The 27,009-nt window shown below is 40.7% G+C and overlaps 1 protein-coding gene and 1 pseudogene across 1 annotated transcript in view; both read right to left on the reverse strand.

The window, feature by feature from the left end:
- SELE (selectin E) overlaps positions 1-27,009 on the reverse strand; it is a 53,443-nt gene continuing 26,434 nt past the window's right edge. The window contains exons 2-14 of the mRNA XM_007172493.2: positions 9,218-9,365; positions 8,794-8,877; positions 7,821-8,207; positions 7,153-7,260; positions 6,551-6,736; positions 5,568-5,753; positions 5,272-5,460; positions 3,898-4,086; positions 3,510-3,686; positions 2,832-2,942; positions 2,054-2,075; positions 1,876-1,948; positions 1-628 (exon numbers count right to left, since the gene is read on the reverse strand). Coding sequence (XP_007172555.2) covers positions 1,891-1,948; positions 2,054-2,075; positions 2,832-2,942; positions 3,510-3,686; positions 3,898-4,086; positions 5,272-5,460; positions 5,568-5,753; positions 6,551-6,736; positions 7,153-7,260; positions 7,821-8,207; positions 8,794-8,830 — 1,650 coding nt within the window. The 5' untranslated portion in view covers positions 8,831-8,877; positions 9,218-9,365 and the 3' untranslated portion in view covers positions 1-628; positions 1,876-1,890. The remainder of the gene's footprint in view (positions 629-1,875; positions 1,949-2,053; positions 2,076-2,831; positions 2,943-3,509; positions 3,687-3,897; positions 4,087-5,271; positions 5,461-5,567; positions 5,754-6,550; positions 6,737-7,152; positions 7,261-7,820; positions 8,208-8,793; positions 8,878-9,217; positions 9,366-27,009) is intronic.
- Positions 23,329-24,050, reverse strand: LOC103012661 (14-3-3 protein theta-like; annotated as a pseudogene).

The following is a 27,009-nucleotide window of genomic DNA, read 5'->3' on the forward strand; positions in this document are numbered from 1 at the left end:
TCTAAAAGTACTTTAAAAAGCACTGAATCCCACAGGGATCAAAGTGATTAAGACTGTGTTTGCACTCCCACAGAGTGCTAAACAGAATTTCCACCATTAACAACCTTTCCAATGTCGTCACCCCACGGCATTAAAAATTTGTCATTTTTTTTTCCAGGTCTGTTAATAGAATATCTTTGACCAATTAGTTTCCTCTAAACTCTTGACAAGTATTATTCATCCCAATGACAGCGACTGCATAAGCAGCAGTTCAAACACTGTGAGGGACAAGAGAAAGAAACAGCACCTCAAAATAGTGTGTTGCACCACAAGATTTTACAGTGAGCGAAGGGTGAGTTAGAAAAGGAATTCTGAGATTCCAGAGCCTTAGTCTCTTCACTCTGGCACGGAAGCGAATATTCTTTCCTTCCAGCAGCCAGCACCAGAAAGGAGAAAACTGAGTCTTTTTGGTGGCAGGCTGGACTTGCCCACTGGATTTTAGTCCGTTGAAGTCCTTGTAGGTACCATAATCCCAGCTATAAAGGCAGCCAGCGGGTGTAGTAGGTGAGAAGGGCCAGAGACCCAAGCAGCCCTCTCTGTCTCTGCCGTCTTCAGGGTATCGTTCTAGTTTCCTAATGTACCTGTGCTCCTGCAATGATAAGAGTGCATGCGGTCAGGACATTTAATATTTTGCATACTGACAGCAGCGACAGAATTCCCCTTCTAGCACAGACAACTGCGTGCACTCTCACAAGGCTAGTCCAAATACAAACAGCAAAATCCTATATAGCTGGGATAGTGAAACCATTCTGCATGATACTGTAATGGCGGATACATGTCATTATACATTTGTCAAAACCCATGGAATATACAAAACCCTACTGTAAACTGTGGGATATAGTTAATAATAATGTAGCAATACTGGCCCATCAGTTGTAACAAAATACCATACAACTGTAAGATGTTAATAATAGAGGAGGGCTTCCCTGGGGGCACAGTGGTTGAGAATCCACCTGCCAATGCAGGGGACACGGGTTCGAGCCCTGGTCCGGGAAGATCCCACATGCCGTGGAACAACTAAGCCCGTGCACCACAACTACTGAGCCTGCGCTCTAGAGCCCGCGAGCCACAACTACTGAAGCCCCTGTGCCTAGAGCCCGTGCTCCGCAGCAAGAGAAGCCACCGCGATGAGGAGCCCGCGCACCGCAACAAGGGGAGTCCCCCACTCGCCGCAACTAGAGAAAGCCCGCGGCAGCAATGAAGACCCGACACAGCCAAAAATAAAATAAATAAATAAATTTTTAAAAAATAATAGAGGAAATTGGAGGGCATGAGGGGATATGCTGGAACTCTGTACTTTCTACTGAATTTTCTGTAAACCTGAAACTACACACACAAAAATGTCTATTAATTAAAAAAAAATCTATTCAGAGGGGACTTGAGCCTTCCAAATTCTCACAAAGCAGAGCAGAGTGGTTAAGAACACAGATTTTAGAGCCAGACTGCCTGGTGTGAATCCTGGCTATACCACTTAACTAGTTTTGAGATTTTAGGCATTAAGTTCTCTGTGCCTCATTTTCTTCATCTATATAATAATAAATACAATAGCCCTTATCTCATATAATTCCTAGCTTAGAACAGTTCCTAGAACATAGTAAGTGCCATATAAGGGTTAACTATGATTATTATTCATGTTCATAAATGAAACGAATCCATAAAGGCCAGATCCTTGTTCCTTTCCTCTCCTCCTCCAAAAAAATGAAACAACTTTCCCTAAAATAACATGAAGGTGGTGATTTCCTCCCTAGACACTGCAGGTTCAGAAGGTTCCAGGAGCAACAGAACATGTAGAGAAGATATCTTCTTTCAAAACCATATGTGATTTTCAAGTCTTACCTGATTCCTTTGGACTTAAATTAACTCGGAAAGCGTTTGGTAGGATCCATCTGATTGAAGGCTTTGGCAGCTGCTGTGGAATACATGAGAACACTAAGTAAAGCACTGGTTTCCAGCATGAAGAGAGAAAAATGTGTAAAATATTCAATGGCATGCTTTATACAAGAGTGCAGCTTACCTGGCAGGAACAAATTTTTTTGCTGCAAGAGAAAGAAAACCATTCATTTAGACTAAATGACTTTTAAGGATACATTAAATCCTGAAACAATATGACTCTTTTCATCAGGGGTTGCAAACTCAGTACCTTCCCGGCCCCTGTAATTATCAGAGCCCAGACACGGCTTGGTGGCAACAAGCGGGCAGGGCAGGGGATGGAAAGTGCATGCTCATGCAAAGGACACAGCAGCTTCCTAATGCAAGCGGATAGCAACATGCTCTGCTTGCCAGGTTCAGCTGTCTTCCAATTTGCCATGAGAAATCTCAGATCTGGATTAGATGTGAAATCTCCTATTCTGTAAATGTCAGAACTTAATTCAAAAAATGTTAAAGACTCTGTAGGTCAAACAAACCAGGAGTGTGGCTAGATGTGTTTGCATATCCCCTGAGATACTCCCGTATTTAAGCCTGTATTCCAAATAAAATGTTTGGAAACATTTTATTGATTTTCCCAGGACCGCTAATTATGGCAGCCTCATTGCAACAACTCCCAGGGGGACCACAGCATTCAATGTGAATAGCATCCCCTGGAGTTGTACAATGTGAGCACACTAACATTTGTATTTCCTGAAACCCTTTCCCTAAGACTTCTGCTTCATTACCCTGCAGTTTATTAGTGTCTAATGACTAGTGACTAGAGTCTAATTACTTTTTAAATCTGTGAGAGATAACATGACTCATCAATGAGAAAATAATTTTTTTCAGAAACCTTTTTGGAGTACATTCATAAATGCCCTTACCTTTCTTCTGAAGGCGTTTCAGAAGCCAGAAGAGAAATGATGCTAATGTCATGAGGGAGATCCCAGCAGCAGAAAGTCCAACTGCCAAGGGAGTTTGGGACTCAGGAGGAGCTAAGGAAACAGAGGGGGGTAAACTGTCATGAGAAGGAATTAAATTCAAAGTCTTTCCGTTCTGTCCATTTGCCCTTTTCTTTGTGCACTGATTACAGTGTACAAAGCAGAAGAGTCATCTAGTTCAATACATGAGGCAGAGACATGGTACTAAAGGCCTTAGAGATCAGCCCCAAACCACCTTTTGCGAGCTTATCTCCCAGCCTGGCTAGGCAGAGCTCTAACTTACCAAGCTTTCACAGCACACCTTGGTTAACCTCTCTCTCTCTCTCTCTTTTTCTCACTCTCTGTCTCATTTCCCTTCCCCCCCCCCACCGCCCCCGCAACTTTTCCCACTAGCTCTCCTTTTTCCAATTATCAAAATTCCATTGACATGTCACTTCTTCTGTTTTCTCTTTATCCCCATAAAATGAAAGGTCCATCCATTAATGTTAACCTGGGTAACCTTTCTGACCTTTCTGGTTTGGATATACTGGGTAGTTCATTACTGCAGCCAGATAGCTTCCTTTCTTAGCTCCCTTTCTTCTCTCTGGTCCCCCAGACAACCACCATCAATCAATGCTTCACCTTCACAGGTAGGCATCATCCCAGACCAGTGTCCTGTAGCACCACATGTCAGAGCCGCAGAGCCTTTGAGCGTCCATCCTTCAGGACATGCAAATGTACACCTGCTGCCAAACACAGGCTCCCCACTGCAGTTTATGTCGATCTTTCCGGGAACCTCCAAACTTGAACATTGTACCACTGCGAATGATAGGACATGGGTAGAGGTTAAGAAAAATCTACTGGAAAGCTTTTAAAACTGGCAGAAAAGTCACCAATAAGTGTAACTTATGAGCACTACTTAGTTTTCAGCATGTAGGAAATTAGGATCAAGTCCCTTGGGGCAATCTAGGTTCAGACACGTTTTAAGGTCCTTGACCTATACTCCTTTAAAGATTGAATTCAGTCCTACCTTGGCAGGAGGGGACCTCGTGTGTCCACTGTCCCTGAGATGTGCACTCAAGTTGAGCTGATCCATGTAATTCAAAGCCTTCCTCACAGCTGATGGCACAGGAGGACTTGTAGGTAAACTCTCCGGTGGGGGAATGGGTACAGTTCACTGAACCACTTCTGGGCTGAGAGACAGCATCACATTTCACAGCTGGAAGACATGAGTGAGTACATTAGAAGCTTGTTTTTATCGGGCAGCAACAGGTTTCCCGAGGTAACCAAGTCCCTATAGCTCTTCAACAGTGCTCACAGGAAAACTCACCCATGGACCCACTTTGGAAACTTTCAGAAGTACTAGAAGCGCTAGACTAGTTGTCTTTCAGAGGACAACTCATGTAGCCTCTCTCTGGGTTGGACAAAGCTTTCACGGGAAAGCTGAGCTACCAAAATTATGGTCAGAAAATAATGTAGTGGAACTGGATAGTACTTGGCATTTGACGACTGAACCCAGATCGCTTTGGACAAAGGAACACTCAGAGAATTCAAGACTCTTCGTTAGTCCCTGGACAAGTGGGAGATGGCTGTGTTTTCTTTGAATTCTGGTCCCTTCATTGACAGGGGTACTAATTAAAGGACAGCCTTTAACAGGACCAATGGTTCCTGAGCTCTGTTCTGACATGTGAAAGAAGTCAGGGTCAGGGGAAAGATTTTATGTAGTCAGGGAGCAACTTATGGGTCCTGGATGCTTACAGATGAGGCCAAAAAGAAAGGAAGATAAGAAGGCAGCCACATAAAATTTGTCTGCTTTGCAGTTTGGTTTCTGTCTTGTGTTTTTTTGCCACTGTAAATCATTCTGTGCTGTATTTGGCTACAAAAATGCCAGTACCTGATAGTGAAAACTGCTTGCTTTCAATGTCTTTGCTCTTGCTTTATAAAATTAAATGAAACTAAATTTTAGTGCTTATGTATATATTAAGGGGGTCTCTATATCTGACACCACACTTGAAACATTTTCATCACTGCTAGTTACGAGCAATTTCAGAAGAAAGGTATGACAAGTATTTTGGAATCAAGTCATGTTCTCATAATCCTACTTTGTCAATTTTCTAATGTGATTTCCCTTCAGCTTAAGATTTCTGCTTACTCCATGCCAATGTCTATAAAGTTATATTAGTCCAGTACAGTTAAGAAACCAGCAAAGCATCCACTCTTACTACATACAATCCTTTCCCTGGACAGTTCTTTTATATGCATCTCAAAAACATAAGGTGCATGTTGCCCATCAGATCTGATTACTGTAGTTAAAGTAAGCATCAGGTTTCATTTTCAGTGCTTCACATTTGAAGACTGCTGCTCTTTGAGAAAGGGAGAGTGTAAAGGAGACTCTCAGGCTTACCTTCACAAACTGGGACCTGCTGTGTCCATTGCCCCTGGGTAGTGCATTCAACCTGGGCTGGCCCCTGCAACACGAAGCCTTCCACACAGGCGAAGTGGCAGGATGACTTATAGGTGAACTCTCCAGCAGGGGAGTGGCTACAGCTCACAGTGCCATTCTGAGGATGGCGGATGGCATCACATGTCACAGCTGTAACACATGTCCCAGTTTACATTAGCAGGTCTGGCTTACCCATTTGGAGTATAGGTTGAGAAAAAAGAACGTTTACAATAAACCCTGATGTAGAACCACTGTACCTTTACATGTTGGTTTCTTGTTGTCCCAAATCCCGGAGGAGATACACTGCAGGTGCTGGGGTCCAGTGAGTTTATATCCTTCGTGACACTCAAATTCACAGGTGGTGTTCCACAGGAAGCTTCCGTGGCTTTGGAAGCATTTCACAACTCCATTGACAGGATTTGTCAAAGCATCACATTTAGCCACTGGGGATTTGAAAGAACACCATGAATTTTACAGAAGAGTGACATACTCACTTCTTATTGAACTGGAATTTATAATACAGTAAGATAGATCAGAGGGGTAGATCCCAAAGCCCTGTGTTCATCCTTGGGGACATGTGCACACCCAATAAAGTTTTTATGCTTTTTTCTTGATCTTTTCATCTTCTCTGATTGACTCTGACTATGCTAAGTGGTTTCTGATCTATTTTATCAGATCTCTCTCATCAGGTCTCTATTTTACATAAGGCAAAAACAGAGAAAAATAACAGATTCTAGATCAGGATTTATGACTAGTGATAAAAAAGAACAATCCCGACGTACACAGAACATTCATTTATTTTAACCCAGCATGACCTGGAGGAAAGAATTTTTTTGTCTTTGGCCTAGAAAGATAAGACAGAGAGAACAGGGTATACTGAGGCTGCTTGATTATCATGATCTTAAATTGGTCCAGTTGCATGGGTGAAGTTAAACAGAGCAAGGGGAAAGTCATTAAGATGTTAAGAGTATGGTTCCACTGTTTTATGTGTTTTCTTACAAATCACCGGAGCCCCAGAAACACTTATGTCAAACATAGGATAAAAACCTCTCTCAAAGCCAGCTGGTACCGTATTGGCCATATATATTGGCCAAGAGAACAAGTTTAATTAGAACTTGTTTAATTAGGACAAGTTTAAAAGAACTTTCCCTGACGTGCTGAAAATGGTATAAATTGGATAAAAAGTAAGGCGATGAGGGACGAGTTAGAGAATCTTCCGTGCCTTCTCCAAGAGACTTACCATTGCAGGCTGGAAGAGGAACACTCCATTCTCCGGAGGAAGTGCACTGGGTCACCTCCGTGCTGCTTGGGAGATAGCCCTCCCCACAGCTGACAGAGCAGGAAGAATTGTAGCTGAAGCTCCCCAAAGGGTGGTTGCAAACCAGGCTTCCGTGCTCAGGGGCTTCCTGTGCCTGACAGGTCACAACTGAAAAGGGAAACCAAATCAATTCTGCTCCTCTCTCACCTTATCAGGTGGGAAGAACCCTGGAAACTCTAACTACTGTTTATTGAATAGCAGGCACTATGAAAATGTTGTGTCTGCATTTGTTCACATCATCCAAACCATAAGCCTATGAAGTTGGTACTATATTGTCCTCATTTTACAATGAGAAAACTGGGACTCAAAGGGTTTAACTATGTTGTCAAGGTGCCAGAATTAACAAGTGGTGAATCTGGGATTCAAAGCCAGGAGGGTCTGACTTCATAGCCTCAGCTCTTAACCACCTTCTGAAACCATATGCCCCAGGGAAGGGAAGGCACGCAGACCTGACTGCGAAGCCAGCTGGGACACAAAATCCTCCTACCATCTCTAGCGAAGGAAAAGGTGAGACCAAGCCTTACCTTGCTCACACTTGAGTCCCTTGAAGCCGGGGTGGCACTGACAAGTGTAGCTGTTGATGGTCTCTGTACAGTCACCGTGGCCGCTGCAGGATGTTGGGGTACAGGCAGCTGTGGAAAAGACAGTCCGTGGTGACAATTGTTATTGTGCTTCAAATGAGTTTCTTTAGGAATTCAGGGTCAACAGTGTGTAACGGGGATGTCACCAATGATACAGAGTGCCAGAGATTTTAATAGAAGTGCTTGATGAAATGCCAAAGCTGAGTTTTAAGCTCAACCATTTTGAAACCTTGATGTTAATGTCAGGGGTATAGCTGTAACTGGCTCCCCAAAGAGAAAATTCCCTTTATCACAAACTCTAAAGAGAGTTTCCTTACGGCACATAAACAACAAGTAGCTAAAAATGTATCATGTGTGTGTACACACACTGTATATAAGTATAGACCTATATATATGCATATATGTATACATAAATACATACATTCTTGTCTACATTCACACAAAGAAGCAAAAACACATTCTGTTTTAAAACATCAAACAGAATGTTTTAAAACCGTATCTTTTAGAACATAAAATTCCCACAATAGAGACCAGTTTTTGCATACAGTCCACAATCTGTCAAGATGCTCACACACTGAGTCTCCCTCCCACTGCTGCCATGAACTCCCTACCTGTGTAGCACAAGGCGAGCTTCTTTTTGCTGCATCTCTCATCGTTCCACTTGCCCGAGTCCGTTTCTCTCTTGATGTAGATCTCTATACAGTCCTCCTTGTTTTGCTTATTGTTTGGTTCACCTGGAGCCCAGTTTGCGGCCTCTTCAGTCAAAGGCTTCTGGGTCCCTATCCAGGTCCATGTATCGTTGACCTTTCTGATTCCGATCCAGTAGTAACTTGGTGAATAGCTGAATGCGGAGTTCAGGTGTTTAATCTCTTCCTGGTTTTGAATTGCAACCAGATGTGTGTACCTTTGCTGGCAATAAGCACTGGCCTCATCAAAAGTCAGGGTTTCCGTGGAGGCGTTGTAAGACCAGGCTCCACTTTCTTTAAACAGGAGAAGCGCTAAGGGGGAAAATGTGAAAGGAATGGGAAAGTTTAGTCCTGCTATGGTTTGACTCTGTTAACTGGACCTTTTGTTGTCTTTTTTTTGGCATCTAGTGTCCTTTGGGTTGACTCAACCTTTTTTCGCCTTTTCCAAAGTAAGAACGGGTACGAATGGAGAAACTACCATTCACTGTGTATCTCTTTTGTGGTTGCCCTTCCACTTGATGCTTCACCCACTATAACCTACCCAATATACCTACCTAGTAGTAGAAGAATAATCAGAATAACTAAGCTTTTTTGGGCACTAAATATGCACCACCAAGCACTGTCGGAGGCACTTTACACGAACCACGATACTGAATCCTCAAAATGCCTCTGGGAAATAGGTTATTTATGATCAACTCTTTATATGTAAGGAAGCTGAGACACAATGAGGTAAATTGCTCCTAGCCCAGGGCACAACACATTGTGAGGAGAGGCAAGAGATGCTACTAAACAACCTACAATGCACAGGGCAGCCCCCACAAGGAAGACTTATCTGGTCCAAAATGTCAGTAGTGCCAAGGATAAGATACCCTGGTCTAACTACGGGCATTTGACTTACCGAAAGTGAGAGCAGAGAGAAACTGTGAAGCAATCATGACTTCAAGACTTCTTTTGATCCCAAGATTAGACTTGAAATGCTTTTCTGGGGGGAAAAGTACAAAATTAATTATAGAATGAAATCCCAGGCTACCAGTTACTCAAATCATTCTACAATGCTGCGTATAGCGACATCATACGATTTTCAGATAAAGGATTGAAATCTTTTGCCACCATCTTCATTTCAAAGAAGTTTACCCAAATGAATACATATAAAAGTTAAGATTCTCATCATTTAGGTCAAAGAGAAAAGCCAGCTTTTAACTTGTCTGAATACAATAAGAGCTTGCACAGATCTTTTATCGAAGGCTTCTTGCCTATCTGTTCATATTAATAATCTGTGTTTCGTGGCCAGATTAGTTAAGTGAAAGATTTCTTGCACTTACCTGTTCGGTGAAGCAGTTGTTTCGGTGTCTGATTCCTCCCGAGTTGCTGCTGCTTCTGTCTCTTGCCACTCTTGCAGTTCTGATGCGAGGTCAGCCAAGAACAGTGGAGCACTGCTCCTGCTGGAGCTCCTTTATAGAACGACGCTTCCTGTGAGTAATAGGAGGATGTGTCCAAACCCAGTAAAGAGGAATTCCCCGGCAGCATGCACAAAGTTTCCCAGGAATATCCATAACGCAAAAAATTACAATGATGTCACAATGAATTCTCCTTTTTTACATACCTTTTAGTTTTACATGAATTCTATCGATATGACACAAATGCATGGTTTTAATCCCAATAACATGAAATCTATGTCTTTAAACATTTTTTAACTTTGCTTATTAGTAGTCCCTCTCCTGAAATTGTGGTAGCGATCAGAATTTCATCACCCTAAGCGAACTAAGAATAGTTGTGTCATCTATGGGCTATTCTCAATTTTCCTACCCCATACCAGTCAATTATGTCATCACTCACTTTCTTTCTCTTTCTCACCTACCAGCTCAATCCATTTTAAGGTACAATACCTCATTGGAATGAATCATGAAGTAAATGTTAATCCTCAGATTCTGTGCAGAGTTATGGCTAAATTACTAGAAACAATATCTCCCACTTAAATGTCTGAAATAATGCCTTGTTTCTTAAATATAAGAAAAATGGGAAACAGACTTAGATATTCCTGTTGGCAAAACATTCATGATTTGTTCAGTGAGAAAATAAAGATGAAAACTATATATACTTGTGTTTAATTGACCCAAATTTGGTTTAAAATTTTTTAATGTGAATTGCAAAAACATTAAAAAAATGTATCAAAATGTTAACAGTGGATTTCTAGATGGCAGGATTCAGGGGTTATTTTTATAAATTTCATGATTATTTTCAGCTTTTCCCAGTTTTTGCAATGACCCTCTATTACTTTTAGAGTAAAAAGAACACAGTTTAAAGAATTCTGTGTCTAAATGCAACTGAAGGGTATATATATATATATATATATTATATATATATATATAATATATATATATATAAAATATCACTGATTCCTGCTGTTTATACTGGCATTTCTTTTGGGCAGTTATATACAATCACCATTCCCCATCTCTGCATCTTGTTTAATTCAAACAGTAGAGACAGTAAATGGGAATCTTTTACTTTCCATGTTCTGTAGAGATCAAGTGAAGCTAATATTCTATAATTACAGCTTTTTAGAATAGGACATCTAAGAATGTACTCTAAGCAGGCATGAAGTAGTAGTGGCAGGGGAATGAGGCAGGGAATAACAGGTTAATTTGTCTCATTAGACATGGTAGCCCTGGCTCTTTCTATGTACATAAAGACCTAAGCCAAAAAGGCAAAGAGAAGAAAAATTCCAATGAGTACAACTGATTTTAAAAATTAAATAAATAACCCAGTTAGCTAATTTAACTCCTAAAACTGCCCAGCTCTGAACAGAGACGTTATCATCTACCTCCCGCTCTCTTATATTTTCTAGATACTGACGTTATTTTTTTTAATCAGACTTTACTTATGTAATGTGGTCGCTATGGCTCAGTAAATGTGGAAGAGCAGTCAGTCACAAGTGTTTATTTAGATTTTAGAGAAGGATGTGAAGCTGGGTTAATACGTAATCTGTCTATATTTTATTTTTTAATAAGTTGCGAACATATCATTTGCCATTAAAAAATGCGTACTGTAGGCAGATCTTAAATTTTATCTGACACACTAATAAAGTACCTAATAATTATTTTGAAGATGGAAATTAGTCATAAACAGCCCTAGATAACTACATTTACTATTATGATTTTTCATAACTAAATTAAGTTTATAGTTTGTCTCTTTCCTTTCACAAATATCTAAAAATAGCCCCAATGGTGGTACAGTCCCTATGTCATTTACAAATATATGTCCTGGACACGCCCCCCCCCCCACCCCAGTTATAATCTGTAGCATCTACTGAGCGCTTACTACGTGCCAGGCCCTGTTCTAAGCTTTTTTGCATATTCATCTAGATGATTATTTAATTCTTACAACAGGCTATGAAATAGGCACTCCTATCATCCCCATGGTACAGATGAGGAAATTGAGGAACCAAGGATTATACCTATCTCATCCAAAAACACAGAGCTAAGGAGTTGAAACCCAGGCAGTCAGTCTCCAGAGCCAGCTTCCTTAACTGCTATCCCAAACCATAGTTTCTCTTGTTATTTTGCCCCACGACAAGCCTCCCTGTTCTTCCCAAGTCTCCAATCTCTCTCTTCTTCCCAAGAGCAATGTGACCATCCCAGCTTTCCACCAAGAGGGCTGTGTCCTGGTTTCCAAGACATAAAGACAGGAAGGGAACCAAGGGGCAGTAAGCAGTAGACAGACAATGCAGTGAAAAAGGACCCTAGGTCCTCAGCTATGGGGGAAAAGTGGGTGAAGATACAAACAAGACAGGCTGAGCTATACCTAGGAAAAGTTTTGATCCCTAGGTCACACTTTCCAGGAGATCCTGATTCAAAAGCAGATTCTCCCTATGGCTAAAGGGTAAAATCATTATTTTAAATTTACACTGAGAGAACTTCAGGGACAGAACCCAATACCAAAAAAGAAGGATAAGAGAAATAAGGAGTCAAAGAGATTGTGAGTAAAGGTAATTTATTATTATTGTTGTTGTTGTTGTTACTACCAGAGGTGTAACATTCCAAACTCACACACTCTTATATTTATCCTGCATTCTCCCAGAATATTTTCCCCATCCCTGCCATCTGAGGTTGGGACCACAAATCATGTACCTGGCTGCTAGGAGCTGAGGGGCTTTCTTCAGGCTCCAGGGTTGCTGAAGAGGTCATAGACAGACCTAGTTTGCCTCTCATAGAGAGACGCCAGCACTGTGAGGGGCTGACCGCTGGTCTGTAGCTTCTTCACCTGCTTTTTCTGATCTGATGAGGGGCACCCTCATTTTGGGGATGGAAGAATGAGTTGAAGAGGAAATTAGGTGAGCATTGAATAACTGGGGGCATTGAATATTATCTCCTCTTCCTCAAATAAACCTAATGTCCCAAGTAGCAGGCTGATTAGAGGTCCCTCAAGGCCCTATTGAGTCTCCCAAGCTCAGAAGATGTAGCTGGCTGTCCCTGGACCGCTCCATTTTCAACCCTGGCCTCATATGGACACCCGTTACAATCTCCAACTTGGAGAGGCGAAGAGAAAAGGAAAGAAGATGCTGCAAACACAGGCACACGCCAGGCTCCACCACCAGGGCTATTTTGTCTCTGAGGTGCCACCCTTCCTGGCTTTATCATCTCTTTTCCTGGAAGAGCCCTGGCCTCTCCTCCACGTCCTGTAATGGGGCACCAGGGACTTTAACCGCTTTTGCTTCTGTGCCCAGGCCAACTCATTCTCACCTTTATGGTGATGGAACATCCCTGAGGGAGTGAGGGAAAGCCAGAAAGAGAAGGTTAGGGTTCCCAAGGCAAATGTCACAGTGTCACTCAAGGCCATCCTGTTCGTATTCCATAGATAGGGACAAATAAAAGCCACGGACAGGAGATTATTGGGTTTAATGGGAAGTAGCACTGGCCATACGCACCTGTGGCAAGACCATCTATTAAAGTGTGAATTTAGCTTTGGTTCCTCAGTGCTGAAGGGAACTGTGAAACATGGGCAGTGGCCTTCCTGAGGTTCTTGGTTCCCTCATCTCTGGGCAGTGTCGCTAGGTGCTTATTTTTGAAAGCTTTGGTAACTTCCCCCCAGATTCGACTCTGCTGACATCTAAAGTACTTCTGTAGAGTCTGAGGTAGGGAGAAGAAATCCCAATAAAGATTCAATACTCTTTGCAGAATACAAATATGATATTTCTTGCACACCCAAAATTGTGAAATAAAATTAATAACAGTATGCCATCACGGTGTAGAATGGCATTTCTTGCTTGACTGAAACATAAGCATATTTGATAGAAAATTAGTCTGGTTCCCTCTAAAGTCATTCTCCAGAAAGGCATGTACACTTCTTTGGATGCGTAGCTATCTCAGAACACCTGGGCCAAGTAGGAGACCTGGGCTCTCTGTCTGCACTCCCACACCCAGGGAGAAGTGGGGTTCTCAGACTTCTCTCATATGAAGAAGACTCACCTGAGCAGCTCATTTAAAATGCATATCTTCAGGTCCAATGCTCAGAGACTCTGACTCAGTCCATCTGTTGTTGGGACCAGGAATCCTTATTTTAAATGAATATTCAGGTAATTCTGACACAGACGCCCAAATCCTACCACACTTTGAGATATATTGGCCCAGGGTCACCTAATTTGGGAGAGAATATCAAGAAGACCCCATGGCTGGTGCTCCAGTCTAAGTACGATTTTGACCAAAATGTCACTACAGGTACTGACACCCTCTCTACTGGAAGACTAGAGGCACCATTTGTAACAGTGTTGGGCAAATACAGAAAATATTTAGCATGAGTCGATGTTTTGACTTCTTGTACATGGAAAGTAAATGGTTTTTAACCAAAGAAAGAGAATAGCTCTAAAGAAGTACCATAAGTCGATATATATTTAGTCTCTTTTCTTGTCTGATTCAAGAGAACTCTGTAATTTCCACTAATTTCCCTTTTTAAACTTCTGGCATGATTCTGAGAGTTCAGTTCTAATGTATTTCCTTGCTTCCTGCTTGGCAGCACCTTATCTTGAAGCTTCCGTTTTCTGTTTTGGAATCCAAGAACTAACAGTGGGAATATCTTCAAAATGAGCCAACTCCAGCGGTGAATTCCCAAAGCAGAAGAAATAATTGCAGATGGGCTGGTAAATTGACAGAGCCCTTCCTGAATGTAGCCAGACTGTTTGCCGTCAGTTGTTAACAGAGAGGGGAAAATACCCCTGGATTTTAGAAAAGCTTCCTTGCTTGTTTTCCTTGGCCATCGTGCTGCTTGTTTTGTAATCAGAAATTTCCTAAAGGATTATTATTAGCTTTGCTCTCAGTGTCTTATATAGAAAAATCTGGCCTCGTCACTTTTTGAATAAAAAGATCTGCTGTTTCCCTTGTATATTGTTTTAATTTTTGAACCTGTGAATGTACTACCCAAAAAATCTTCAGTTTAACACCAACACTGTGAATTGGAGCAAGCTTCTTGGCCTCTTTAAGTCTCAGATCTCCCATCTAGAACTAAAGGTGTTTGACTACAGTCCCTGCCAGCTGTAACATACTGACATAACATGTAAATACAGGAAGAGACTACTTTAAATCCAAGTGTTCTTTATTTTTCCTTGCCGTGACATTTTTAGCTAATAATTAATAATGATACCATATATATTATTGGTATATATGTGTGCCTACTGTGTGTGCACTTTACGTGCGTTACTTCATACAAATTTCACAAAATGAAAGGTAGATATTATTAATTCCACTTCCCAGAGGATGAAACACAGACCTCAAAAGGTTAAGTAACTTGCCTATGTTTTTTTCAGTTAATACATGGTCAAGCAGGGATTCAAATCCACGCCTGTGTTATTCTAAAGCCCATGTCCTTTGTGTTGATTCCATGCCTGCTCAGATTGAAACCTCAGAAGGTAGATATACCTCAGTTTTTACATTAAAAAAAAATGTTATAGCAACCTGCTTGGCTTCCTGTACCTCCAGCCAGCTCATAAGTTCAGTGTCTTAGGTTGAGTTCCTTCTGAAACAGACCCGGAGACAAGGACATAGGTGCAAGTCATTTATTTGGGAGGTGATCCCAGGAAGCACTAGTAAGGGAGTAAGGAAGTGAGACAGGGAAAGGGACAAATCTAGTAAAGGGTGTGCTAATCAGCAGGTTACCACTGTGGGAACCAAGACTCAGTCCCACAAGAGAACTCTGGGAGACACCTCAGAGTATCCCCAAGGAGTGGTGAGGGAGCTGAGAGATGCATCTACCGATTCCAGTCCGTCATTGGCTAGGGGCTGATCCTAGGAGGGCATGGTTAATTCTCCTGCTCTTCCAAGTGGATTCCTGAGGCCAGAGAAAGCCCTCCACAAAGAGATGCAGGTGCTTATGGTTGGAAATGACATGATTTGACCTGGGTTTTTAAAGGATGATCTGTATGCTGTATTGGGACAAAATAGGCATGTAAGTTTTCTATCACTGCTGTAACAAATTACTACAAATCTGATGGTTGAAAACAACCCAGATTTATTATTTCATTGTTTCTGTAGGTCAGAAGTACAGGTTGGCTCAGCTAGTTTCTCTGCTCTGGGTTTCACATTCCCAAAGTCAGATGTCAGCCAGTTGGGCTCTTCTTGGGAGAGTCTGGGAAAAATCTACTTCCAAGGTCATCCAAATTGTTGGTAGACTCCAGTTCCTTGTGGTTGTCGGACTGGGGTCCCTATTTCCTTGCTGGCTGTCAGCCAGGAGTCATTTTCATCCTCTTCAGGCCATTTTCATTCCCTGGCTTATGGCTCTCTTCGCTGTCCAAAATGGCAGTTTGAGTCCCTCTCCTCAAATCTCTCCAACTTCCCCTTCTGCATCATCGTTCGTTGGCCTACGACTTCTGCCACATCTCTCTGCCTCACTCTGCTGCCTCCAATTCTACTACTAAGAGCTCATGTGATTACACTGGGCTCATTCAGATTATCCAGGATAATCTCCCTATTTTAAGGTCAATTCATTAATAACTGAATTCCATCAGCAAAGTCCCTTCCCAGCAGTACCTAGATTAGTGTTTGGATAATTAAAGAGGAGCTGGGAAGTTGTAGGGGTTGAGGAGGACACATTTAGCATTTTGCCTACCAGAGCAGGCACTTGGTCACAGAGATGCAATCCAGGACCTAGCTGCATGGCTAGCCTAAATTAGTGCTGGTGTGCTAAGGCCAATTCTGTTGTGATGTGCTTTCTGACTTGGTGCTTATTATATCTCCTCTGCTTAGAAGTGGGACTAATTCCCTGAATCCAAGGATGTTCCAGACCTTTAAGTGGGGATTAAATATATACATTATATACATCATCCCACCCATACCCCCTGAGCAGTCATCTTTCCTGAATAACCCAACCCTGTTAGTTTTTATATCACACTTGCTCCTTCACTCTGTGAACTGATATCCCATACATAGACACTTCATTTTGTCAATCCTACTACTTGAATAAAATTATTACTTTTAATCTAGCAACTATCATTAATTGGCCATTTCACACCAGAACTTTAAATATGCCATATCATTTGATCATCATAACAGCATTAGAAACTAGGTGTTACTAGCCCCATTTTACAGATGAGGACCCTGAGGTTTAGAGAGTTTAAATAACTTGGCTGAGATCTCATAGCCTATAAGAGGTAGAACTAGGACCTAACTGACTTCAAAGTCTATGTTCTTGGCTACCACACTGCCTCTGCTATAACTAACTGAACAATTTTAATCCACTGCATGGAATCACTGTCATGCCCCACGACGTCAGGCATAGCCATAGTCACCAGGTGCAAGATCACCACCAAGGATTTGAAGGAGAAAAAGGAAATTGTGGAGAGGGGGAGAATAAAGGAGCCACACTTGCTAGTGGGAATGCTAATGAGAAAAATAGGAAGCAAGATGTAGGTGAAGAAGAGGAAGAAAGTGATGAGGAAGAGGAAGAGGAGGAGGATGAAAGACATGGTGAAGAAGAGAATGGAGAGGAAGATGAAGAGGCTGAGGCAGCTACATGCAAATGGGCAGTTGAAGATGATGAGGATGAGAATGCTGATACCAAGAGCAGAAGACCGATGAGGAGGACTACACAGCAAAAAAGGAAAAGTTACACTAAAAATAAAAAGAATAGGGTTTCCCTGGTGGTGCAGTGGTTAAGAATCCGCCTGCCAATGCAGGGGACAGAGGTTCGAGCCCTGGTCCGGGAAGATCCCACATGTCACGGAGCAACTAAGTCTGCGTGCCACAACTACTGAACCTGTGCTCTAGAGCCCGCGAGCCACAACTACTGAGCCTCAGTGCCACAACTACTGAGGCCCACGTGCCTAGAGCCTGTGCTCTGAAACAAGAGAAGCCACCACAATGAGAAGCCCGTGCACTGCAACAAAGAGTAGCCCCCACTGGCTGCAGCTAGAGGAAACCCATACGTAGCAACAAAGACCCAATGCAGCCAAAAATAAATAAATAAAAATAAAATAAAATAAATAAATTTATTTAAAAAATAAATAAATAAAAGAAAATGAACAAATAATACAATACAATACAAAAAAAGCCACTGTGACCTATTCACAATTCTGTGTCAGAATCTAAACATGGTCACCTTTGGACAGAGTCCCGCCAGTCAGCCCACCTTGGGCAACATGCCCACGGATGACACGTCTTGTCCATTGCCTGACCAAAACTGTAACATGAATTTGAAACAGGGAAGGAAAAAAGAACCAAAATTTCTAAGGCCCTGCTTTTTTTTCTTCTTTTTTTTTAAATAGAAATATAGTTGACTGTAAGATATTGTGTTAGTTTCAGGCGTACAACATGGTGATCCAACAATTAAATACATTATGAAATGATCACTACAAGTCCAGTAACTATCTGTCACCATACAAAATCGTTACAGTATTAACTCTCTTCCTTATGGTACATATTACACCTCTGTAACTTACTCATTTTATAACTTGAAGTTTGTGTCTCTTAATCCTCTTCACCTACTTCATTCAACCCCCTGCCTCCTTCTCCTCTGGCAACCACCAGTTTGCTCTATGTATCTATAAGTCTGTTTCTTACTGTTCTTAAGTTTTGTTTTCTTTGTTCATTTGTTTTGTTTTTTAGATTCCAGGTATAAATGAAATCATATAGTATTTGTCTTTCTTTGACTTATTTCACTTAGCATAATGCCCTCTAGGCCCATCCATGCTGTCACAAATGGCAAGATTTCATTCTTTTTCATGGGTGAGTAATATTCCATTGTGTGTGTGTGTGTGTGTGTGTGTGTGTGTGTGTGTGTGTGTACTAGGCCTTATCCATTCATCTATCCATGGACATTTAGGTTGCTTTTATATCTTGGCTGCTATAAATAATGCTGCAGTGAACATAGGGGTGCATATATCTTTTTAAATTATTGTTTTTGTTTTCTTTGGGTTAATACCCAGAAGTGGAATTGCTGGATCATATGATATTTCTAATGATATTTTTAATTTTTTGAGAAACCTCCATACTGTTTTCTGTAGTGGTTGCACCAATTTATATTCCTAACAACAGTGTATGAGCGTTTCCTTTTCTCCACATCCTCGCCAACATTTGCCATTTGTTTGTTGTCTTTTTGACGATAGCCATTCTGACAGGTGTGAGGTTATGTCTCATTGTGGTTTTGATTTGCATTTCCCTGATGATTAATGATGTTGAACATCTTTTCATGTGTCTGTTGGCCATCTGTATGTCTTCTTTGGAAAAATGTCTATTCAAGTCCTCTACCCATTTTTAATTGGATTTTTAAATATTTAGTTGTGTGATTTCTTTATATAATTTGGATATTAACCCCTTATTGAATATATCATTTGCAAATATTTTCTTCCATTCAGTAGGCTGCCTTCTCATTTTGTTGAAGGTTTCTTTCACTGTGCAAAAGTTTTTTAGTTTAATGTAGTTCCATTTGTTTATTTTTGTTTTTGTTGCCCTTGCCTGAGACAGATCCAAAAAACAATATTGCTAGGATCAACGTCAAAGAGCATACTGTGTATGTTTTCTTCTAGGGGTCTTATGGTTTCAAGTCTTACATTTAAGTCTTTAATCCATTTTGAGTTTTTTTGTATATGTAGTAGGAAAATGGTCTAGTTTGATTCTTTTGCATGTAGCTGTCCAGTTTTCCAGACACCATTTATTAAAGAGGCTGTCTTTTCCCTATTGTATATTCTTGCCTCCCTTGTCAAAGATTAATTGACCATATTAGCATGGGTTTATTTATGGACTTGCAGTCCTGTTCCATTGATCTATGTGTCTGTTTTTGTGCCTGCTTATTTTCTTGAAAGCGCTTCAAAAGGGAAAATGTGTTTGTAAATTTTATTTACATTTTGTATTTTTGTACATATTGTTAGGGGTCAGCCATTTCTAACGATCTCAGATGACCAAACCAACCTTCAGAGTGTTTTCTGCCCTACTTCTGACTTTACTCATGGTGTGCCCATGTTTGTTCTAATCTCAAATGAGAAAAAAAATACACCCGTAAAAAGAGCAAAAACAACAAAAAATCTTATTCCAAGCGTTCTAGTAACATCTTTTGTGTTTATATTTAGCTGCACAATAAGTACTTGGTTTGTATAAGATGATTTAAAAGGCCAAAGGTAAAAGCTTCTTTTTTTTTTTTTCCTTTTTTCAGTCTGTGAGGTTGCTGTTTATTTTTTGGCCCGTGTGATGTATGTGTGAAACACTGTTGTCCAACAATAAATTGGAATTTTATTTCACTGAGTTGTTCTTAAGAAAGAGAAAGAGATGGAATGGCCAATTCACTGTATGAAGTCATTTTCCAGTACATTAGGTTTTCTATAATCCAGTTTTACTTACTGTCCATTAGTTGCTGGTGTCCGAATTTGTACTGAAAAATGGGGGTAATTTTGGAAATCATAATGATGTCCTTCTCATAGAGTATTTATTTACTCGTCACATCCCCAGCCTCCGACTCAGCCTGGCTTTTAGTAAACAATCACAGATACTTGTTGAACGAAAAAATGAATGAAGTCACTTGAAACACGTAAAACATTTGTTAATGTGTCCTCATCATGGGTTTTAGAAAGGTTGGCATCCTAAAAAGAGTGTGTGCACTCTTCTTTCCACTTTAATTTTTCACAATGTAAAGACAGAAAAGCATCTGGGAAAAGCTGCCAGCCTCAGTATCTCCTAATAATAAATTGAGTGCCAACTTTGAGAAGCTAGGTGAGAGGGTTGATGAGGCTTACTCACACCCCTCGTTGTGCTGACAGCCCTGTGGGTAGTCAGATCGCAGGAGAGCAGGGAGAACCCCTCTAGGGGCACATTTCCACACTGAAAATAATGAGGCTCAAATATTAGATGCATCGCTAAAATGCTTTTTATGTTTAAAGGCATGAAGAAGATATCTCAGTAAAGAGTCACGCTGATTTACAGCATCTGCAAACCCTTTTTAAAATATCTTAAAATTTTACTAGAATATATTGAACCTTCCCAACCAATTCTAGGAAGTTATAACCTTCCTATCAAAACTGGACAGTGCAAGCGCAAAAGAATAAGAAACCAGTCTTTTGACATCTAGAAAAAAGAATCCCAATCTAGAAACCCCACCTGAGTCAGCCACCCTGGCATTGCCTCTGTGTGTCTTGTCTACACACGACAGTCATCTGTGTAAGACACAGGAGTCAGGGTAATAAGCCACATCCCCTTCATCTTGTTTGCCAGTGTTATAGATTGAAAAGTTAATGTTTATGTGGAGCAGAGCATCCATGGTTATGAAATGATAAATCTGACAATGGGGAGCTTGCATGCATTGTCCAGAAAGGAGACTGGAAGAAGATTTGGGGCTGACTTTCAAAATGGAATTTCCTTGCTCTCTGGGTGTTGTCTTCCTTGGCCTTTGATGTTTAGAGGTTCCTTTCGTTGTTCAACAATGTTGATTTTGGAGAGAAAACAGAGTTCAAAAACCCAGGGGTCATGCTCTAGGGAGTGTTACAGGAATACAGAGGGCAGTTTCACGAAGCCGACAAGGCTTCGTCTCTGCTTTTAATAGATAGAAAGAGAGGAAGAGATGAACAATACATTTTTAAGAAGCTCAGCTTTATCTCATAAAAAGATGCCTCCAGTCAGTCTGGATAAAGGTAATTGGCATAGGAGCGTCTTTATGATTCTAAAGAGTGGAATGTTTCCCTTAATTAAGAGAGCCTTGTCTGACTCGAGGAAAATGAAACACTTTCTCAGATATGAGTGGACCATAATCCCCACTAATAAAACACAAATAAGGCGATTGTCTGGAGTGTCAGAAATGAGTCATTTCCCCCTCTTGAAATATTCAGAAAACTGAAGCAAAGCTATATATTTTTTGCATTTTCTTTGTCTAACAGATAATTTTTTTGGTTTATAAAATATAATTTAATTTTATGTTACTCTGCTGTTACATAGGGCATAACATTTTCACAAGGCTTTTTTGGAACTACAGTCAATGATTAGCAACACACAGTAGTGGCCCAACTCTCTAAACAATAATCACTAGACCACTGGACAACCTCTCACATGTGCACAAATCTGCATGGAAAAGTACTAAAGTTTTAGACTCAGACTTGTGTACTTTAGCTTATTTCCCCTTTTTAGTGTATTAGGAAATGACATGCACTTTAATTTGCCAAAAGCAATGCTTGTATTCTGACAGCAACACGTTACTTCTGTTATATGGTACAGTGAATACCAGGACTCCAAAGGCAGCAGGAGTAAGTGAATTTTTCTTGGGAAGGGAAGCTGTCAACTTAAACAGCAGCAAATGAAGAGCAAATAAGGAAACTCTCTGTTGTTATAGGTACACAAGACCTCCATCATATATGATACAAGAGGCATCTCAGTTTGTGACCCTCAGCCCAGAAATGTCAAATGCTTTTCCATTCAATCTAATACTTCTGGATTCCTACCAAAAAGGAATACATTAAGAGCATGGAATGTTGCTTACTGAAAGGAAACCCTTGAAGAAGAGTAAGGGAGGGAATGTAGAAATTAAGAAGTTATGTAGAACACTCTTTACATTGTAGTTAATTACATTTTCATATCTTCACAGTAATGCAAAACACAGTCACTTACAGAACTGGTTCAGATTACTTAAATACCAGATACATTTTTAGTCCTCTACATAAGCATTTGGAAGTTATGTTTATATGAAATGAAGCTATTAATACTTTCTACAGCAGTAACTGCACACCAGGAAAGCCAAGGCAAACACAAATCAAAGAGTTTTCCCGAAGCTGCAATGTGAAAAGACTACAGACAATTGATTCCACACACATGAATGGGCTTCTTTGCTATAGGAAATCCAAATGAAATAAGGAGATGAGTACAGTAAGTCCCCTACATACGAATGAGTTCCGTTCCAAGAGCGCATTCGTAAGTCCAATTATAAGTCCAACAAAGTTAGCCTAGGTACCCAACTAACACAATCGGCTGTATAGTACTGTATTATAATAGGTTTGTAATACTTTTCACACAAATAATACATAAAAAACAAACACAAAAAATAAAGAAAGCATTTTTAATCTTACAGTACAGTACCTTGAAAAGTACAGTAGTTCAGTACAACAGCTAGCATACAAGGGCTGGCATCGAGTGACCAGGCAAGAAGAGTTGCTGACTGGAGGAGGGGGAAGAGGTGGGAGATTGTAGAGCTGAAGGATCGTCAGCAACAGGAGATGGAGGGCATGCTGCATTTCCACTCACACCTGACATTGATGGCATATGTTCTGGTTCCTTGCTGGATTCAATTCCATCTACCCTCTTGAAAAAATGATCCAGTGATATCTGGGTAGTAGCTCTTTTTTTCTCATCATAGATGACACAGTAGCACTGGATTGCATTCTGAACGGTTGCTGTAACCTTCATGTACTGTTCTGCATTCGGGTCCTGTGCCTCAAAAACTAACAGTGCCTCCGCAAATAAAGAAAACCCCCTTGCCATTTCCTGCATCGTGAATCTCTTCGCTTCTTCACTTACTTCTTTCTCTTGTCTCTCTTCATCCTTCCTCTGGGCCTCCAGTTCCATCAGGTCTTCATTAGTAAGCTCCTCATGTTGCACAGCAAGGAAGTTCAATGAAGTTGTCCTTTTGCAGATCTAGCTCTAGCAATGCTTCCATCGTTATCGCTTGGCTGTTCTCAGCAGTACCAGCTACAATAACCGCTGCTTTTACGCTGGCTTCCAGACATCCTGGGCTTGAAATAAAGATACTGTGCTACTGTACTCTATACAGTACTGTACAGTAGAGTACACAAAAGCACCACCACTTGTAGAGGATGCACGCACGTCACAATGTACGCCAGACACGTGAACTAACTTACGTGACTGGACATGCAAACCACATTCGCATCTTTGAAGGCTCGCAACTTGAAGGTTCGTATGTAAGGGACTTACTGTAAAACGGTTTCTTGAGGGGAAGAAGGACGACACCCTACACGTACTTAGTTTTCTGCCCCTTCTGCCGCATCACATTCTTCTCCTGCACTGTCTGATGTCCATAAAGTTGTCTCTAAGAAACTGCATGTTGAAGGCACTGCCTTTACACGCCTCTTCTTCGTTCAGTGTATCAAGTTCTTCAGTGACCGCCTCAAAAGCCATTTTAGCCAGTGTGCAGGCAAGTTCTGGGTCATTAAGGGTCTCCTAGTAAAATACAGAAAAGTTAAGAGCCAGCCCCAGGCAGATGGGGTGTGTGGGATGCAACTCTTTCTTGCTTAAGCCTCTTGGTAAGCTCCTTGGGAATTATCTATCATTTATTTCTGATCATCACCACATGAAACTTCAGCAAGGCACCGGAAGTAATCTCCCTTCATTTTCAGATAGAAGATCTTACTCTCTGGATTAGGTGCAATGGCTATTAAATGCCTATCCAACAAATCCAGGACCGTGGCGCGGATGGACCTCAGTTCGGACTCCACCGTCTCCCGATAGTCCTTAATCAGCTGCAACTTCTGCTCAGAGGTGCAAGTTTTCTGCTGGATGTTCAAGATGATCCTCCAGGCGGACCTGCAGCCCCTGACCACGTTCGTGTAGGCCAGAGACAGGAGGTTGCGCTCTGGCTTAAACAGCGCGGCGCCCCCGGTCCATCACGGCCTTCAGTGCTGGTGACCATATTGTCATAGCGCTCGGCCAGCTCCGCCTTCTGGATCAGCTCTGTCTTCTCCATGGGGCGGGGGGAGAGGAGAGCTAGGGCGAGCACCCACCCACCTCGATCAGGAGGCAGCTGAGGAGGGCCTTCACGTCTCAGTGGCGCGAGTCTCAGCACTTTGACCTGCTTTGGCTTTAGCCGAGGACCCTCTGGTCTCAGCTCAGCCCACCCCACCCCGGTGCCTGCAGAGGGAAGGTCTGCCACTCCAATAGATAATTGGCTAAGGTCTCCACTTTGCTAAATAACTGGGAAGCAGCATGAAATAAAATAAAAATTTGGTCAAATCAGCAAAACAATTCTGGGTATTGCCACAAACTGGCTGTGTGAACTCAAGTAAGGCCATGTCTCTGTGAACTTCAGGTTCATCATCTGTAAAGCAGTATGGTATCTGTAAAATGGGAATTCTTTCTATACTGTAAAGCTGTGGGTTTCTTTTTCTTTTTAAGTAAAAATAGATGACATAAAAGGAATAAAACACTTGGCGGACATAGTCACTCAATAAATAGTACCATGTAAAATACTACTAGAAATGCTAATTTGAGACTTAGCTATTCAGAGATGATCAGCCAAAGCTGGCTATGACAGATGGCAACTAAGAATTTGCCTGGTCTTTAGAATGGGAATAAATAATTGTTAGCAATGCCTCAATCCTAAAAAAGAGCCTATCAGCCTGGACAGGTGGGAAATTTCCAGGCTAGTGTCATGAAACCCATTCCTTGAGAAATAGATCCTGGATTGAGTGAAGGAAAATAAATAGGAAATGCTGCTCATAGCAAAGCAATAAGGCCCTCCAGAGACTCTGGAGTGGGTAGATTACATTCTGGAAAATGAAGAAGAGCAGACACTTGACCTTCCTCTGAAATGGGTACCAAGATTTTACAGAGTTCCTAATTGTATAAATGCCACCACAGCAGTGGTTTACAAAATATGTTCTATGGAACACTACTTTCCAGAGATGTGAAAAGAATATCATAAATACGTTTGAAAACACTAAATAATATAGTTCTCTTCTTAAAGAGTCTTAATGCAGGTTAGCATGTTAAAGGCTCTGAGAAGTCCTTCAGAGTAGAACTATGTTCCACATCTGTCTAAGTTGGTATTTTCCCAGTCTACTTGATTATGGATACCTTTTTTCCCTACAATACCATTCTCTGATATATCTCTAACAGTATGAAAATAATATATGCACAAGGTTATTCATTATGGTATAATTTTTAATAGCAAATATTGGGAACAATCTAAATATAAATACACAGCGTTTACCTTTTCTCCGTAAACTATGTGCGCATAATTAAGACTTACAGAGCCCTAGAGAAAATGACTCACGCACTCCCTGGGAAGCATTCTAACCAACATATATTTGCCTTTCTGTGTGCTGTGTATACAATTTAAATTTCAGTCTCAGAAAAATTGCAAATTACAAAATGTGTGCCAAGGGCTCACTGTGTAGACAAGTGTTTCTATAAGCATTGGTTCTCCTCTAATGGAAAATAGTCCTGTTGATAAAAATAAGGAAAACATTTTGTGCAAGTGTAAGTTTCTCCCAGCCTCCTACCTATATAAGCAGAAATGTAAGCTGTTTTCCTGTCATCTTTTACATCTATCTTCCAACCTTTGGTGCTGGCTTGGACATTCATTTTCCCTTTTGCAAGTAATCTTGTAAAAGTTCAAGGTAGGAAGAAATTGTATTGAGATTTGTTTTGCGGAGTGATTGGTTCCAAAAGAAATTTGGCTTTGCTTTTGTGAAGTTCAGCATGATATAGTGTGAATGTTTCATAGCTCACTATTTTTAGAACTGTTCTTATTTGTTTAGATGTTCTAAGAATATGAAGCAGAACCTCCCTGTCTTAGAACAGACTCATTGCAAATAAGCAGCCTCTCCGAAAATGTAAACGTAAAAATTCCGAGGCAAATATGATATACTCCTAGTCTGCTCTGTTTCTGGAGACTTAACAGAATCAAAGAAAGTCCTGACAAGGCAAAATAAACTATAAAGATTATGAGAGGTGGGAGCAAGGAAGAGAATAGAGACCATATGAGGACAAACCATATAAAAGGGGGTCTCTTCAAAAGCTTGACAGCATACTCTTTTGGTGAGGCTGAGGGGAAGCATTCACTTCCATACATTGCTGGTGTGGATGTGAAACAGTACCCCACTTATAGAAAGGAATTCAGCAATATCTAGCAAAACTACACATGCATTTATTCTTTGACCAAGCAATCCAATTTCTAGGAATTTGTGGTGAAGATACACTCCAACAATATAAAAATATATATGCACAAGATTATTCATTATACTCTAATTTTAGTAACAAAATATTGGGAACAATCTAAATGGACAAAATAGGAGACATTGAATAAACTATGGACCCTCTATACAGTGGAGTGCCATTCAATTACATTGTTAATTTTTAAAAATCAAGGTGCTTATTTTAAAATAAACAGATGCATACCTTATTTATCTTATTTCCCTTTTTTTTTAATGCTAAAGGAAGCATACTATATACTCCTTGAGTGTGCTACCTTTAGTATAAAAATAGGGAAATTAAGTAAATATGTATGCATCTGCTTATTTTGCAATAATAAGTACAAGAAGGATAAATCAGAAATTAATGAACTTGATTTTCTCCTGGTGTTAGTGGGAATAGGGTGGAAGAGAATGCGGCTTCTTTGGCTATATAACTATATATTGTTTTGACTTTTGAGCTATATTCGTGTTTACACATTAAAATGAAAATAAAATAAAATAAAAAATAAAAATAAACTAACATGAGTAGAAAAAACAAAAATGTAAAATTGAATGCAAACAGGAAATAATTGACCCTAATGGTATTGATAACATAAAAGAGGAGAAAAAAAGAGCTAATCCAAGTACCAGTGGAGCATAGTACATGCTCAGCAGATATATTCTAAGGACAAAAAGAAATGCAAAAAATTTCTTGAACTTTAGCTTGTAGGGTTTTATTGGTAGTGAAAT

This window comes from Balaenoptera acutorostrata, chromosome 1 (genome assembly GCF_949987535.1).
Source record: "Balaenoptera acutorostrata chromosome 1, mBalAcu1.1, whole genome shotgun sequence".
In the NCBI taxonomy this organism is placed as follows: domain Eukaryota; kingdom Metazoa; phylum Chordata; class Mammalia; order Artiodactyla; family Balaenopteridae; genus Balaenoptera; species Balaenoptera acutorostrata.